At 42.0% G+C, this 14,676-nt stretch overlaps 3 protein-coding genes across 3 annotated transcripts in view; 2 read left to right on the top strand and 1 right to left on the bottom strand.

Annotated features, from left to right (window-relative positions):
* The window catches only part of LOC309701696 (histone H4), a 74,857-nt gene that overhangs the window by 35,796 nt on the left and 24,385 nt on the right, over positions 1–14,676 (top strand). The window lies entirely within an intron of this gene.
* LOC309703896 (zinc finger matrin-type protein 2-like) lies at positions 11,173–13,007 on the bottom strand. The gene has a single exon (XM_082528807.1). It carries the CDS (start codon positions 12,918–12,920, stop codon positions 12,264–12,266), a length of 657 nt encoding a protein of 218 aa, XP_082384933.1. The 5' UTR covers positions 12,921–13,007; the 3' UTR covers positions 11,173–12,263.
* LOC309692372 (histone H3.2) lies at positions 13,267–13,684 on the top strand (the record flags this gene model as incomplete). The annotated part of the gene is made up of 1 exon (XM_082510773.1): positions 13,267–13,684. The coding sequence occupies one exon, from the start codon at positions 13,267–13,269 to the stop codon at positions 13,675–13,677; it is 411 nt and encodes a 136-aa protein (XP_082366899.1). The 3' UTR covers positions 13,678–13,684.

Genomic DNA, 14,676 nt, shown 5'->3' with positions numbered 1-14,676 from the left:
TCCTTAGTAGTTGTTCACAGACACACACACACACACACTCACACACACACACACTGGTACTCTTTGTTCGCATATATGCCTGTGTCCAGTGCTTTGCTAGTTGCAGTAGAATTGTCTCGGCTGTTCCAGCAATAGGTTTGTGCCTAGATAAACCTTACAATCGTGCCTCTGCCATTGCTGCACGTATTACCAGAGCCTGTTCTTTAAGAAAGAAACACTTGTGAACTTCTAAATCCTTCTTGCTTGTTGTCTCATTTGTTGTGTGCTGGTCTGTTACATTTTCTAAAACTACACTACACACTACTTTACATTCAGAATGAATGAGTGCACACATGTAATGAAAACAAATTCCATTAAATCATTATTGTCATCTCCAGTCTTTTCCTTGTGCAGTAATACAAGGAACGATTTGCTGTCAGCTCATTTTAATCTGATGTGTTTGAAAGTTTAGTGATGACATCCTGTCTGATGGCACTTTGTTTACAGGCAGCGTTTTAATCACTATTTTAAAGACACTGTGTATGAATGTAACAGCTCAGTGCTGTCTGACAGCATTAGCATTGTTAGTTACCTTAAACAGGCTGAATCCACCGCTGCACTGTGAGGATAAAGACTCTGTGTCGCTCTACTGTCACGTCTTATTCTTCATATGTCACAGCTGAAGATTTTACAAGTGTGAATAACACGCCACGTGCAGAAACAACAGCCTGTACTCTGCAGCGCAACAAGAAACCAGAGCCTAAAGTAACTCTGGTGACGCGCTTTCTCTCTAACCAATCAGAGAGCTCCTTACATCACTGCATAGCTCACATTCCTCCGTCAGGTTGTTTCTACTGGAACGTCCTCAGCAGAACCAATAAAAGGAAAGTAAACTGCAAAGTAAATTTTTATTGATAACATAAAAATATGATCCCTAATTTGATTTTGAAGTTTACTTATTTTTAAAACTACATTAAAAAACATTTTGAAAATCCTGAAAAATATCAGAATTTTACTTTTTTGAATGGGGTTTTTAGTGAGTTATTGTTTTCCACCTTTTTCATTTGAAAGCAGTGCTCCACATTTCACATTTTTTGGATGTGAGTTGTTTCAAACTGTAGACACAGATCTGTCTGTTGAATTGAATCGTTCAATACTCGAGAATCACTTTACTGACTAATGAATCATGATTCACAAGCCCAACGGACTCACTGACTCATCCCTGTTGCTGTTAGCAGCAATGTATCTAGCTTATAATTAAAATTGTGGAGAAAAAACACAACATCCAGTATCTTAACAAAAAATTTCTGCTCTGAACTGGAAGAAAAAACCCTGAGTAGAAGCTCACATCAAGAAAATAGCTCCTCCGTTCACAGTAGCATCGCTCTGCTAACATGCTAACAACACATTTGAGCTACTCACCCCCTCCCTCCTGTGCTGAATCGTGGTGGTTTGCGATACATGTGGCAAAAAAGTGAGGTGTTGTGGCCATACTTGCCAACCTTGAGACCTCAGAATTAGGGAGACATTCAAAAGGACTGTTGGGGGTGATAAATACATTTTACAGTTTTTATTTATCGGCTAAAATACGTTAAATGTCACCATTATTATTGGCCAGCCCGGAAACAGCGGGACCCGGCCTTTGCGGTCTAAAGAAAGCCGGGTGCTGCAACACATTCTCACTCCCAAAGCATACCATTTTATGCTAGGTGACAAATCGTCAACATATTACGTTTTCTTTTTTTTCTTTTTTTTTAATTCTTTATTTAAAGTAAACAAACTTACATATAAAATGTACATACACTTACAATTACATATACAAAACCGTGATCACACACCACTCATTAATGAAAAAGGAGAACAAGGAGGACAATCGAGCATCTGAGTCCACAAACCACTTTTAAAACTTACAGTTTCAATTCGTTCCAGGGGAAAACTTTCCCAAGTTTCAGGTCCATTGTTCGTCTTCTCCGCAGATCTGTAATGATATGTTTACTCACAACATCACTACCTATCATCTTTTGTTCTAACACTCCTTTGGTACGGGTTTCCCAAATATGTGTGTTTATTACACACATTACTAACCAAAAGAGTCTCCTTTTGTCTTCACCCATTTTTTCTTTAAACAAACCATATTTAACTGCTTTAATATTAACATCCACATCATAGCCAATCTCTGTCATCTTCTGCCTGATCTCAGTTGTCCTATAACAATCCAATAGAAGATGTTCTAGGGTCTCATCTTCATCACAGTCTGTCATAGGACATTTCATGGTGGTAACAAAACAACTCCACTGTACCACCGCCCTCACAGGGAGGCGCCCGAGCTAGATGAGCCATACCACGTCTCTCATGCTTTCAGATAATAATTTATCTTGTATATTTTTAACTATTGAAAGATTTTCATCTTTATTTGCATACTTATATTGAATTACACCTTCATTTTTGGTTTCATTAATTTTTTTATAGATATTTTTCATATTATCTTGGAGAATATTTAAACTATAATGTTCCCATTGACTTGATAAATCACCAAACATAAGTCTGTGGTATGGAACACCCGCTCTGGCCCTGCCTCTTTTCTTTTGCCACAATTCCTCTTTCCCTCGAACCCACGGGGCACCCCGAGAAATTGCGCTTTGAGTAATTTTAATAAAAGGGATTCGCAAGACAATCTCTAATTCTGGGGCTCCCAAACCCCCGTGTTTCCTACTCTTGTACATAAATTTTCTCTTAGTCACTTCTCGATTGGATCCCCAGATAAATTTAATGCACATCTTACTTATTTTCATTACGGTTGTTCTTGGAGGAGGAAGTATTGCAGCAAGGAAAAGAAGTTTTGAAATTGTGTGTGTTATTACAATGTTAATACGTGTTTTATAATTTGTATCTTTATTTTCCCATTTCATAATTTCCATTTTGATTTCATTTTCTTTCTTATTCCAATTTAGTAAAAGAGAGTCAGTATTATCAATCCATATACCCAAAATTTTAATCTCACTACATAGAGAGATCATCATTTTAGGTTGTCTGGACTGATGTCCAAGCCACACCCCTTCAGTTTTGTCTTGGTTCAGCTTGGCACCTAATGCCTGTTCGTAGTGGTGTAATATCTCCATAACTGAAGACAGCTCGTTTTGGTTTCTAATTATCACCGTCACGTCATCTGCATACGCCAAAGCTGCGATTATATGGGATTTGTCAAGGACGTATCCCTTAATCCGTTTATCATCATTTATCCTTTTCAATAAGGGGTTAATTGCAAGGACATATAACGCAGCACTCAATTGAATAATAGAAATAAATTGGTCCGGGAAATTATAAGCTTTCATTACTTTCCATAAATAAGAGTGGGAAACAGAATCAAAAGCCCTCCTTTGATCTAAGCCTAAAATGCAGAGTTCTGAATCCTTTCCATTATAAATAATTTCTCTTAACATACTTAAATTATCCCACATCAGTCGTCCCTTAATTGCGCATGTTTGTTCTTTTTCAATGATAATATCTAATACACCCTCTAGTCTGGACATAATTATTTTAGCAAAAATCTTATAATCTACATTCATTATTGTCAGTTGCCTATAATTGTTAATGTCTTCTCTATCACCTTTCTTATATAATAAACACATAACTCCTTCATAAAACGATTTACCCATTGTTTCTCTTTCTATTCCTTCATTAAAATACTGAGTTAATAATTCAGACAGTTCTTTACTCACAATTTTGTAAAATTCAGAGGGGAGTCCATCCAGACCAGGTGTTTTATCGGTACTAAGTTGGTTAATTACTGACTCCACTTCGTCTCTTTTAATTTTTCCAATCAAAGTTTCATAAATGACAGAATCTAATGGTTCAACCTCACTCAAAAAATTGTTAATAACGTCGCTGTTTGTAGCTATGGATGAAAACATCTCCGCACAATAGTCTCTAATTACTTGTCTTTTCCCCTCTTCTTGAAAAACAGACTTTCCATGTTTATCCTTAATTGAGACAATAAAATCATTTCGACATTTCTTTTGATTATCATATAATCGCTATTCCCATGAAAGTCAGTACGTCTCAACATATTAAATAAAAATTCTCTATTGACTCGATCAATGTCCTCTTTAAGAGACATCATTTGATTTTCCTCCTCCTCTTCTTTCTCCTTCTTATTTCTTAAATATATCTGCTCACATCTTCATTATATTTCACATTCTTTGCATGGTTTAATTCTCTCGCTTTAAATTTAAAAAAATGACACATAGTTTAAGGAGCTCCCAGAGTTCCGAGAAAGAAGTAGTAAAAATCTTAAGATGTAATATTTTCTTAATTTCAGATTTAACTTCGGACACAAGCAACTCGTCTGCTAACAAGGATGTATTCAATTTCCAATAGTTCAAAAATTCATGGGGACAAAACGATACTGTTGCCATAACCACCGTATGATCAGAAAAGTCTGTTAAAAGAGTGTCATATTTCAGACCTTGAACATTATGTGATATGTAGAATCTATCAATCCTTGTTTTAGTTAATGAATCGAATATAGTGTAATGGACGGTATGTGGATGCAAGTGCCTGTATAAATCAGGAAGTGCTGCTTCCTTACAAACTTTAACCAACAATTTGCTTTCTCGCAATTCTCTAAATTCAACCTTGTATATTCTGTCAGTTGCTTCAGTAACAATGTTAAAATCTCCACACAGAATTATATTAAAACCAATCTCTAATAAATACTTACGTTTTTTCAATGATTGTATCTTTTTCGTTCGTTCGGGTGCATTATAAACATTAATAATACGCAACCTTTGCCCGTAATAACAGCAATCAACAAGGAGGAGTCGTCCCGGTATTATGTCTCTTCTTTTGATTATATTCACCGTATCTTTTTTAAAGAAAATACCCACTCCGTCAGAGCTGTCTTCCCCTATCGATATTATTGAATGGGCAGTGTTCCACATTTTATTTAATTCACATACATCTACGTGTGTCTTTAATCTCATCTCTTGAAGGCACAAAATATCATAATCAAGTCTTTTTAAGAAATCAACCTTCCTTTTCCTGCTCTTATCTGATTGGAGACCTCTGACATTAAATGTTATTATTTTGATGTTACTCATAGGTTGACTAAAGGGGAGACCATCTCAGAAATATTACCAATATTACCAGACCAACTATTATCCTTCCGCTTATCTCTTCCAGAGCTAGAAGCAGAAACGCTCCTTTTTCTGCTTCCTCTCGTATCCTCGTTGACGAGCTCGTCGAGGGCCGGGTGACTTCCACTAAAGAAGGTCTTCCGTTTTACTTTCGTTTCCCCGGGCAGCGAAGCAAGAGCCAGAGATGCCGCCCCTGTGAGAGGGAAGGATCCATGGTCCTCGCTATCTCCGTCGTCATCAGGTGTCTGCTCGCTGTCAATTTCTTCGTCGTCACTATCGCTTTTATTCTCACCATCCGATGTCTCTATGATTAGGTTACCATCTAGCTCTTCATCACTCTCGTCACTTTTTTTACTTGACTGAGACAGTGGAGATGGTAACTCATTTTGAACAGGGCTAGACTGGTTATCCTGATCATCCACTTGTGGGTTATCCAATCCAAGCGAAACTGGGAGTGACAGTGAGGCAGCTGTCGGAGGAGGGAGGGGGAGGAGAGGGAGGGGGCTCTCTCACCTGGTCATTCACGGGGGGATCCATAACTTGAGAAGGATCCTCCAAGGAAGAGAAATCCATGGTGTCAGAAAGTCGGGGTTGTTGGGAAGATTTAAGTATATTCACGAAGGACTTGGGGCATTTAAAGAAAGTGTGCCCTTTCGCACCACAGAGTGAGCACTCACTTTCGTTTTGGCAAATTTTAGCCTTGTGGCCCAACTCACCACATTTCCAACATTTGACAGTGGGGCATTCTCTCGCCTGGTGGTCTGGACCTTGGCAGATGAAGCACCTCACCGTTTGGCCAGGATAAATAATCCTGCCATTATAGGGGCCCAACGAGATGGAATTAGGGATGGAGATTATATGTCCAGCTTCATCTCTACGCATCCGAACTTTGTATTTTCGGACTCCATACCAGAATCCGAATTTATCCACTGGCTTGACTGGGGGTTGAAGAATCTCGCAGTGCCTTTTAAGAGATAGTTCGATATCTTGGTCTGGAATCCTTCCAGTCCAGAATTTAACAACAAGAGTCACTACCTCGACCTGGACAGAAGACTCCACTTGCCAGTCTTTCCATTTCGGATGCGATGCGTTGGAAAGAGAGATCTCTAAGAAGCGACGTAAAGGCGCCTCTTGGGTGAAACACAGCTCAAAATCCCGTTTACTGGGCAGAGCAATGAAAGAGTATATGTCCTGCACATTCAGCCATGATGTTTGCAATAACAGCTCTTCAGCAACATAATCACGGGTTGGGGGGTCCCCGTTTCCGATGTACTTAAGTCTCACCCATAGACTGCTGAAGTTTGAAGCAAACGATAATGGGGCATACGGGGGCATGATTACATAACCAACTACTCCTCCGGTTTTTCCGCGTCCACTCATTTTGGCAGCTTAAGTGATACTGAACCTTAACCACACAGCAGGAGACAGAGAGCATTTTGCTTTGGTTTTATTTTGACTTTATATTAAGACCCTCTATTTTGGTCTTGTGAATAAAACAAACACTCTGCTTAAGCACTCACAGTATTTTTTTGAAGGTGGATTTCAGTCCGTGACTATGTAAGATGACATGAATGAACGCACATTTCAAAATAAATCAATATGCATAATCTACATTTCCCAGTATACAACTTGATAAAAACACATTAACATCAAGAAGAATGTTTGCTTAGAGAGAAGTGTGTGGCTCTTAAAAGAGCCTTTGTTGTTGGTGAAGCCGAGCGCTTTGCGTTTACTTGGCCTTGGCGGGCTTCTCGGTCTTCTTGGGCAGCAGCACAGCCTGGATGTTGGGCAGCACACCACCCTGAGCGATGGTGACTCCCCCCAGGAGCTTGTTGAGCTCCTCGTCGTTGCGCACAGCCAGCTGCAGGTGGCGCGGGATGATACGAGTCTTCTTGTTGTCGCGGGCTGCGTTGCCAGCCAGCTCCAGGATCTCAGTGGTCAGGTACTCGAGCACAGCCGCCAAGTAAACGGGGGCGCCGGCTCCCACACGCTCCGCATAGTTGCCTTTGCGCAGCAGTCTGTGGACACGATGAGCGGGTCTTAGCCTTAGCTCTGGCTTTGCCTCCAGTCTCTCTTTTTTTTAAAAACAAAAAAACAAAAACAAAAACTGTTTATTACAATTTGAATTTCCCAGCATGCCTAGGGGCTGATACAGACGGGGATCAAACTGTCTGAGCTGTGCTTTAAATAAAGTTTTACGTTTTGTGTGTTTGAATCAAAACTTTCTGTGAAGAAGCCCAAACACAAACCCGAGGAAATCAAACACCTCACTGCTGACAGCTACTTCCTGTCCGACCTCTGACCTGTTGTATTTACTGCTTGCAGGATTCAAGAAACACTTAATCAGCATCCAGTAAGCGGCAGGAAGCAGCTGATTACATCTGAATGGACTAACAAAATAAAAGTCTGGCTGTGAATAATGTTAGCAGAGACGGGTCTTCCAGCAGAATCTGCATGAATATTGAAGATACTTATATTGTCTAGATGGAGGAATAATCACACGTGGGGCATCGGCTTTCACCGGAACATCACACCAAAAGGTGACTTTGTTTATTGAACTCTCGCGTGCACTCTGCAGCATAACAGGAAGCATCCTTTCAAAATAAAATCACAACAGATGACAATGAGGGCATACCTATTAACTAGCTCAACACCCCCACTTGCACTCACATTGTCAGCTTTACATGCATTCCAAAAGAAACAGTTTTTTTCTTTACTATTTGTTTACACTCCAAACATATATTTCTCAAACTTCAATAACTTCCCCTTTGTTGCTGGCTTTGTCATAACATCGGCCACCATCAGACCTGTCGAACAATATTCCAATATCAAATTTCCAGCATTAACTGTTGATCTCCCAAAATGATACCTTATATCGATATGCTTACACCTCTGTTAGTTAACAGGATTCTTTGCCAATGCAATAGTCCCTTGATTGTCCTCAAAAATCTTTGGCGGTCTCTTTTGATGCTCATACATGCTTTGCAACAGTTGTGTCAAGTACAAACATTCTTGTGTTGTTGCTGCCAAAGCTATGTACTCTGCTTCACAAGTTGACAAGGCAACAGTTGGCTGCTTCTTTGTTCGCCATGACACCAAAGTACCTTCTTCATTCAGGCTTACGCAGTAACCTGTAGTACTCCTCCTGTCAGTCACATCTGCAGCCCAGTCTGAGTCACTGTGACCTTGTACTCTCAAATCTTTGTCACTTTTCCTGTAGCACAATGTCTTGTCTTTTGATTGTTTCAGGTACCTTAGAACATGTTTCACAGTAGTCCAATGTTCCACAGCTGGTTCTTTGAAGTGCTGTGACAGCTTACTTACAACAAAACTCAAATCTGGTTGTGTGCAAGAGGTCAAGTAAATAAGGCTACCTACTGCCTCTCTGTACATTCTGACATTGTTCATTTTCTCAGCATCATCATTGTAGTTCCACTTTTGTTCACAAGGAGTTGATCTTGGTTTACAGTCTTGCATTTGAAATCTTTCCAGTATGTTTTCTACATATCTCTCTTGTGACATTTTTACAGTCTTTGGTTTGCTCAAAATCAATACCAAGAAAATGTTTGAGATTCCCCATATCTTTCATTTTGAACCTTGTAGTTAGCATTCCCTTCACAGTTTTCAGAACCCTTTCATCACTGGCTGCAATAATAATATCATCAACCCATATGATCATGATCACTTTTTCTTTTCCTGTTTTCCTTGTGTAAACACAATGATCTACAGGACTCTGCATGAAACCGTTCTCTATCAAATAGTCATGTAATGTCCTGTTCCAGTTTCGGCCTGACTGTTTAAGCCCATAAAGTGACTTTTCCAGCTTGTAGACCAGTTTCTCATCTGTTTTTCCTTTTACTTCATAGCCGTCTGGCTGCTCAACATACACTTCAAAATCTATTGGTGCATGCAAGTATGCAGTTTTTACATCCATCTGATGCAAAATCAGGTTTTCTTGTATTGCACACTGCATCAATACTCTTATGCTTGTCAGGTTAGCAGTCGGAGAAAAAGTTTCATCATAGTCTATCCCAAAACACTGGTTGTAACCTTTAGCTACGTACCGTGCTTTATATTTTTCTGATCCATCACCACTGTTTTTCTTCACATATACCCATCTACCCCCCACTGCTTTCTTTCCCTCAGGTAAGATTGTTAGGGTAAAGGTGTTGTTCTCTTTTAAGGATTGCATTTTCTCATCCATAGCTGCTTTCCACTCTTTACAGTTGGGTGACTTTACAGCTTCACTGAATGTCACGGGTGAGTTACTTATCAGTCTGTAACAGTAGTCTATGTTAGTCAGCACTTGATCATCAATGTCTTCTCCTGACTCATAATCATTTAGATAATCTGGTCTCTTTCTTGTTCTAGAAGGATACCTTCTGGAGTTTTCAGTCTCATCACTAAGTGGCATCTGACTGTTCACTTCTGGTTGGTTGTCAGTATCTGGTTCCTGTGAACTGGTACTGGGGCTTTCCCTGTCCATGTTTGGTCTCTCCCTCACCTGTATGTCCTCATCCTCAGATGTCGTATCAGTTTGTGTTTGCTTTTCCTCATTGTGTTTGGTTACAAACTTAACCAGCCTAAACTTTTGCACTTTAGCGCTGTCTGGGAAATAAACCTTGTATGCTGGACTGTTTTTGTCGTAGCCTACAAAAATCCCTTTTGTACACCTAGAATCCAGCTTACCCTTGTCTTGCTTGTAAGCATAACACTCACACCCAAACTTTCGCATTCTGGATAGATTGGGCTTCCGCCCAGTCAGCAAAAAGTAAGGTGTCTGTCCTGTCCGGTTGTTAAAGCACCTGTTTCTCACAATAGCCGCTGTTTGAACTGCATACGTCCATAATTCTTTTGGTATGGCACTCTCAATAAGCACGCACCTTCCCATATCAAAAAGTGTTTTCCAGCCACGTTCTGCTGTACCATTCTGGTGAGGGGAATATGGGGCTGAAGTTTCATGTCTTATTCCATGTTTGTTTAACAATACCTGGTAACTCTTTGCCATGAACTCTGTGCTGTTGTCTGACCTGATACACTTTACCTTCCCGTGTGGGGCTGTATCGGCCAAAAAGATTTCAGTTGTTTGCATTGTTTCACTTTTGTTTTTGAGAAAATATACAAATACTGCACCGGAAAAGTCATCGGTAAACAATAATGCATATCTGTGTCCATCTCGTGATTCTGGATCTATCGGCCCTGCTAGATCCGTATGTACCAGCTCGAGAGGTTTCTCAGCTCTTCTGTCAGGGTTTCTATTCCTAGTCTGGACAAATTTTCCCTGAATACACACCTCACAGTTCAAACTTTGGTTGTCAGTTTTCCCTTTGATTTTCATACCTTCAACCACATTTTGTAACTTCAGAATGTCACTATGATTGCAATGTCCCAAAATTTCGTGCCATGTCTGCACATCAAAACAATTATTACACTTATCATCATACTCACTTACAGTCTCAAGGTAATAAAGTCTGTTGTGCTCATGGATGTAGAACTTTGTACCGTCTCTGTGTTGAAGGACGTTCCTTCCTTTCTTAAAGATGATAGTGGCTCCATTCGTGGTGGCCGCTCTCACAGAGAAGATATTCTGTGGAAATGAGGGAATGCATAGAGCGTCTTTCAGTGTTGTTTTACACTGTCTCCCTCTGCTGTCTATCAAGCACACCTCTGCATCTCCTCTGCCTTCAGCCACTCCTTTACACCTGGTGCCATCAGCTAATTCCACACAATGTGTTCCCGGCTGGAAGTCGTCATTAAATTTCTTGAATGCTGTTTTATCATTCAGGATGTGTGATGTTGCGCCAGTATCCACCATCAGGCCTTTGGTCCTGATGTCCTGTCGCTGTTGAGGTTCCTCGTAGTCATCGCTCATCCGGAAGACATAGGTGTCGTCGCTCTCTGCGTTGCCGCCCTCCTCCGAGGCTGTGCGTGCTTCATCATTGCGTTGTCGTCTCCTGCAAGTCGACTCTCGATGGGTGTTGCTTCTACAGTGACCGCACCACTGTTTGTAGTGGCATGCTCTGGCCTTGTGTCCCCGCTGGCCACACTTAAAACACACTATGTCTGACATGTCTCTCCTGTGGTCATTAGCAGCTGCTGCTGGTCTCACGCTGGGTTGCACTCTCGCCTTCATGATGTTATCCTCTTGTTCCACTAAGCGCATTTTCTCAGTGTCCTCATAGCTGCGGAGTTTTGTTTTAAATTCTGCAAACTTGATTTCTGATTCACTTTGCGTAATGTGAACGGAAAAAGGTTTAAATGTTTCTGGTAAACCTTTTAACACCATCGCTACAAGCAGACCATCACTAAGTGTCTCTCCAGCATTTCTCAGGGCTGTAATAAATGTCTCTGCGCGTATGATGTACTCCGTGACACTCTCAGTGCTTGCTTTCTTCAGAGAAGTCAGTTCAGTATAAAGGCTGATAATTCCTGGTTTACCTTTTCCCGCATAATAATCTCTTAATTTTCAGTGCCTCGTGTCCATCATCGGCAGCTTCTCTCATCACGAGCGATAAACTCTTATCATCCAGGAACTGTATTAACTCTGCAAAGGCCTGGGCATTCTTATCGTCGTCCTCATCACTTTTCAATATTGTGTCTTTTAGACCTTGTAATCTAAGATGTCCCAAAAATTTTGTCTCCCAAAGTTCATAATTCTCCTCATCTCCGTCAAAAACCAACCTTGCCCATCGGCCACTGGGTTCACCAGCACGCTTACTCATGGTGCTAACTTAGCATGCTAGTCCTCACCGAACACGCTGTACTTTGCGACTTTTCTGGTGGTAAACTTTCCCCTGGCGTAGCTTCAATGTTTTCCTGGGCCCATAACCTGTTAGCAGAGACGGGTCTCCCAGCGGAATCTGCATGAATATTGAAGATACTTATATTGTCTAGACGGAGGAATAATCACACGTGGGGCATCGGCTTTCACCGGAACATCACACCAAAAGGTGACTTTGTTTATTGAACTCTCGCGTGCACTCTGCAGCATAACAGGAAGCATCCTTTCAAAATAAAATCACAACAGATGACAATGAGGGCATACCTATTAACTAGCCACATTAATGCCACTCCGCCTAAGTCCGAACCTCCGCCTGATGTAGAGAGGGCGGGGCAGAAACCTGCTTCCTGCCTGAGAGAGGCGGAGCTTCAGTGGCTCTTCTTGGACGAGCCGAAGCCAGAGAAGCCCATCACTGCCGCCATCTCTTCGTCCTCCTCGAAGTCCACGTCCTCCTCCGCCCGTCGCTTCCGCTCCTTCTGCTTCTCCTTCTTGTACACCTTCGCCTTCTCCTCCTCCTCCCGCAGCTCCTTCACGCGCTCCTCGAAGTCGTACTCCTTCTGCTTCTCCTCCAACTTCTTCTTGTTCACCTCGAATCTCTTCTTCACCTGATCAAGAGACGAGCGCTCCACCCGCATCGACATGCCCAGGTTCCTCTGATGTTTTTTGCCGTTGATGTGATCCAGGAAGTTGATGGAGTCTTTGACCACACAGTCGCACACGTTACAGTAATACCCGCCCATCTCGGCCTGCGGTGTGGTCTTGGTGATGATGATGGTCTTCCCCAGCTTGGACTCCAAGTCCACCTTGTAGTCCCGGTGATGCAGGAGGTCCCGCTTGACCGGCGGCGCAGTTTTTCCATCTCGCCGCTCGTACTCCCTCTCCTCCACCAGACGTTTCTGGGCGAGGTTCTCGTACTCGTCTTTGTCCCATTTCCGACGGAAGTCGTTTTTACTCGACCCGCTGCCTGACGCCATCTTGTTTACTTTTGACCGGAAAAAATCTCCGGTCTTGCCGCGCCCACTCATTTTGACAGGTTCTTCTCTTCGTAGTATCGAGACTAAGAGAAAATGTGGCCCGATCAGCTCAAAGCCTCGCTTATATTTCCGCAGAGCGCGCGCAGCTTCGTCACGCACCAATCGCAGAGAGGCTTGCGGCAGCGCGCATATTCAATGCACTTTTCTCCAATGAGAGGCACACACTGAGGCGGGGCCGTGCTCCTCTGAACGGTGCTGAGCACCACGTGGAGCCCCTCACCAATCACGAGCCGGAGCGGCACCGCGTCACAGCCAGTCACACACTTTAAGAGCAGCGAGTCTCGTCTGTTTGCTACATTTTCTGCTGTTAGCACAGTTAAAAGAAAAGAGACGAAGAATGGCAAGAACCAAGCAGACCGCTCGCAAGTCTACTGGCGGCAAAGCCCCCAGGAAGCAGCTGGCCACCAAGGCTGCTCGTAAGAGCGCCCCGGCCACCGGAGGCGTCAAGAAACCTCACCGTTATAGGCCCGGTACCGTGGCTCTGCGAGAAATCCGCCGTTACCAGAAATCTACCGAGCTGCTGATCCGCAAGTTGCCCTTCCAGCGCCTGGTCCGCGAGATCGCTCAGGACTTCAAGACCGACCTGCGCTTCCAGAGCTCTGCTGTCATGGCTCTGCAGGAGGCAAGCGAGGCTTACCTGGTCGGACTCTTCGAGGACACCAACCTGTGCGCCATCCACGCCAAAAGGGTCACCATCATGCCTAAAGACATCCAGCTGGCTCGCCGCATCCGCGGAGAGAGAGCTTAAGCTGCACGCTCTCCTACCAACAACGGCTCTTTTCAGAGCCACTTCACTCCTATCAAGAGCTCGGTCCTTTATTGTTTTTATATTAATGTCGTATTCGCACTTAAATGTTTTTGCTGTTTCTATACTAGAAACTACAGTTGGCATCAACGTTGAATTCATCATAAGTGTCTTAATGTGTGTGACTGGGTGGATGACTGAATGTAGTGTAAAGCGCTTTGGGGTCCTTAAGGACTAAATAAAGCACTATACAAATGCAGACCATTTACTATTAAGTTCTCAGTCTCCCAGAGTAGCATTTCTAATTTTGATTGAACTGTCAGAGAAAACAGCAGCCTCAAGCCAGGCTATTAGTTTACGGAGGCTGTTAAACTTATGTCTAATGTTGGTGACTCAAGAATGTCATATTTATATTAAACCTATATTTGCATTTCAAGTTATAAACATTTACTCAACATGTCGTTTTTTTTTTGTTTGTTTTTTGTTCTTTATTGTAAAAAATACTACTAGGATTTTAAGATCCATGTGATTTCAGTAATACTAATGCAGTATGTCAGTGAGGAAAAACCACTAAATCCAGTTGAGCTGAAAAGAATGACACCAAACAAGGCAAGGGAAAAAAATAAAATGAAACAATTTGAGGGTGAAATACAAACGTAAACTCAAAAGGAGTCAAAAATGGCCGGTTGTATTGCAGATCTCAGTGGGTTAATCCAACAAATCATGAAAAATTAGGTTTAAATTTTTGTTCATGACAATGTAGATTTCTGACATTGTGTAATTTAAGCATGTGACAATGTGATTGTTTTCCAAAAAATAATTTAAACCATATGTAACCACCTGCATGTGTTTGGGGGAAAAAAGGCTTTGATTTTGCCACAACATTTAATTTCTTTGCCACCTTAAAAAATTTCTCTAGATCTGCCCCTGTTATAGATTAACTAGTATTTATTATCGTGACAATTGTCGGGCTGCTTTCAGTCATCCCAGTATCCTCGGCTG

Source organism: Aulonocara stuartgranti (assembly GCF_965226115.1).
Source record: "Aulonocara stuartgranti genome assembly, chromosome: 3".
Taxonomy (NCBI): Eukaryota; Metazoa; Chordata; class Actinopteri; order Cichliformes; family Cichlidae; genus Aulonocara; species Aulonocara stuartgranti.
The sequence above is the reverse complement of the archived record's forward strand: the minus strand, read 5'-3'. Positions and strand labels throughout refer to the sequence as shown.

Bases quoted from the DNA above. Each gene is read 5' to 3' on its own strand.
- LOC309703896 (XM_082528807.1), bottom strand. From the start codon at position 12,920: ATGAGTGGGCGCGGCAAGACCGGAGATTTTTTCCGGTCAAAAGTAAAC.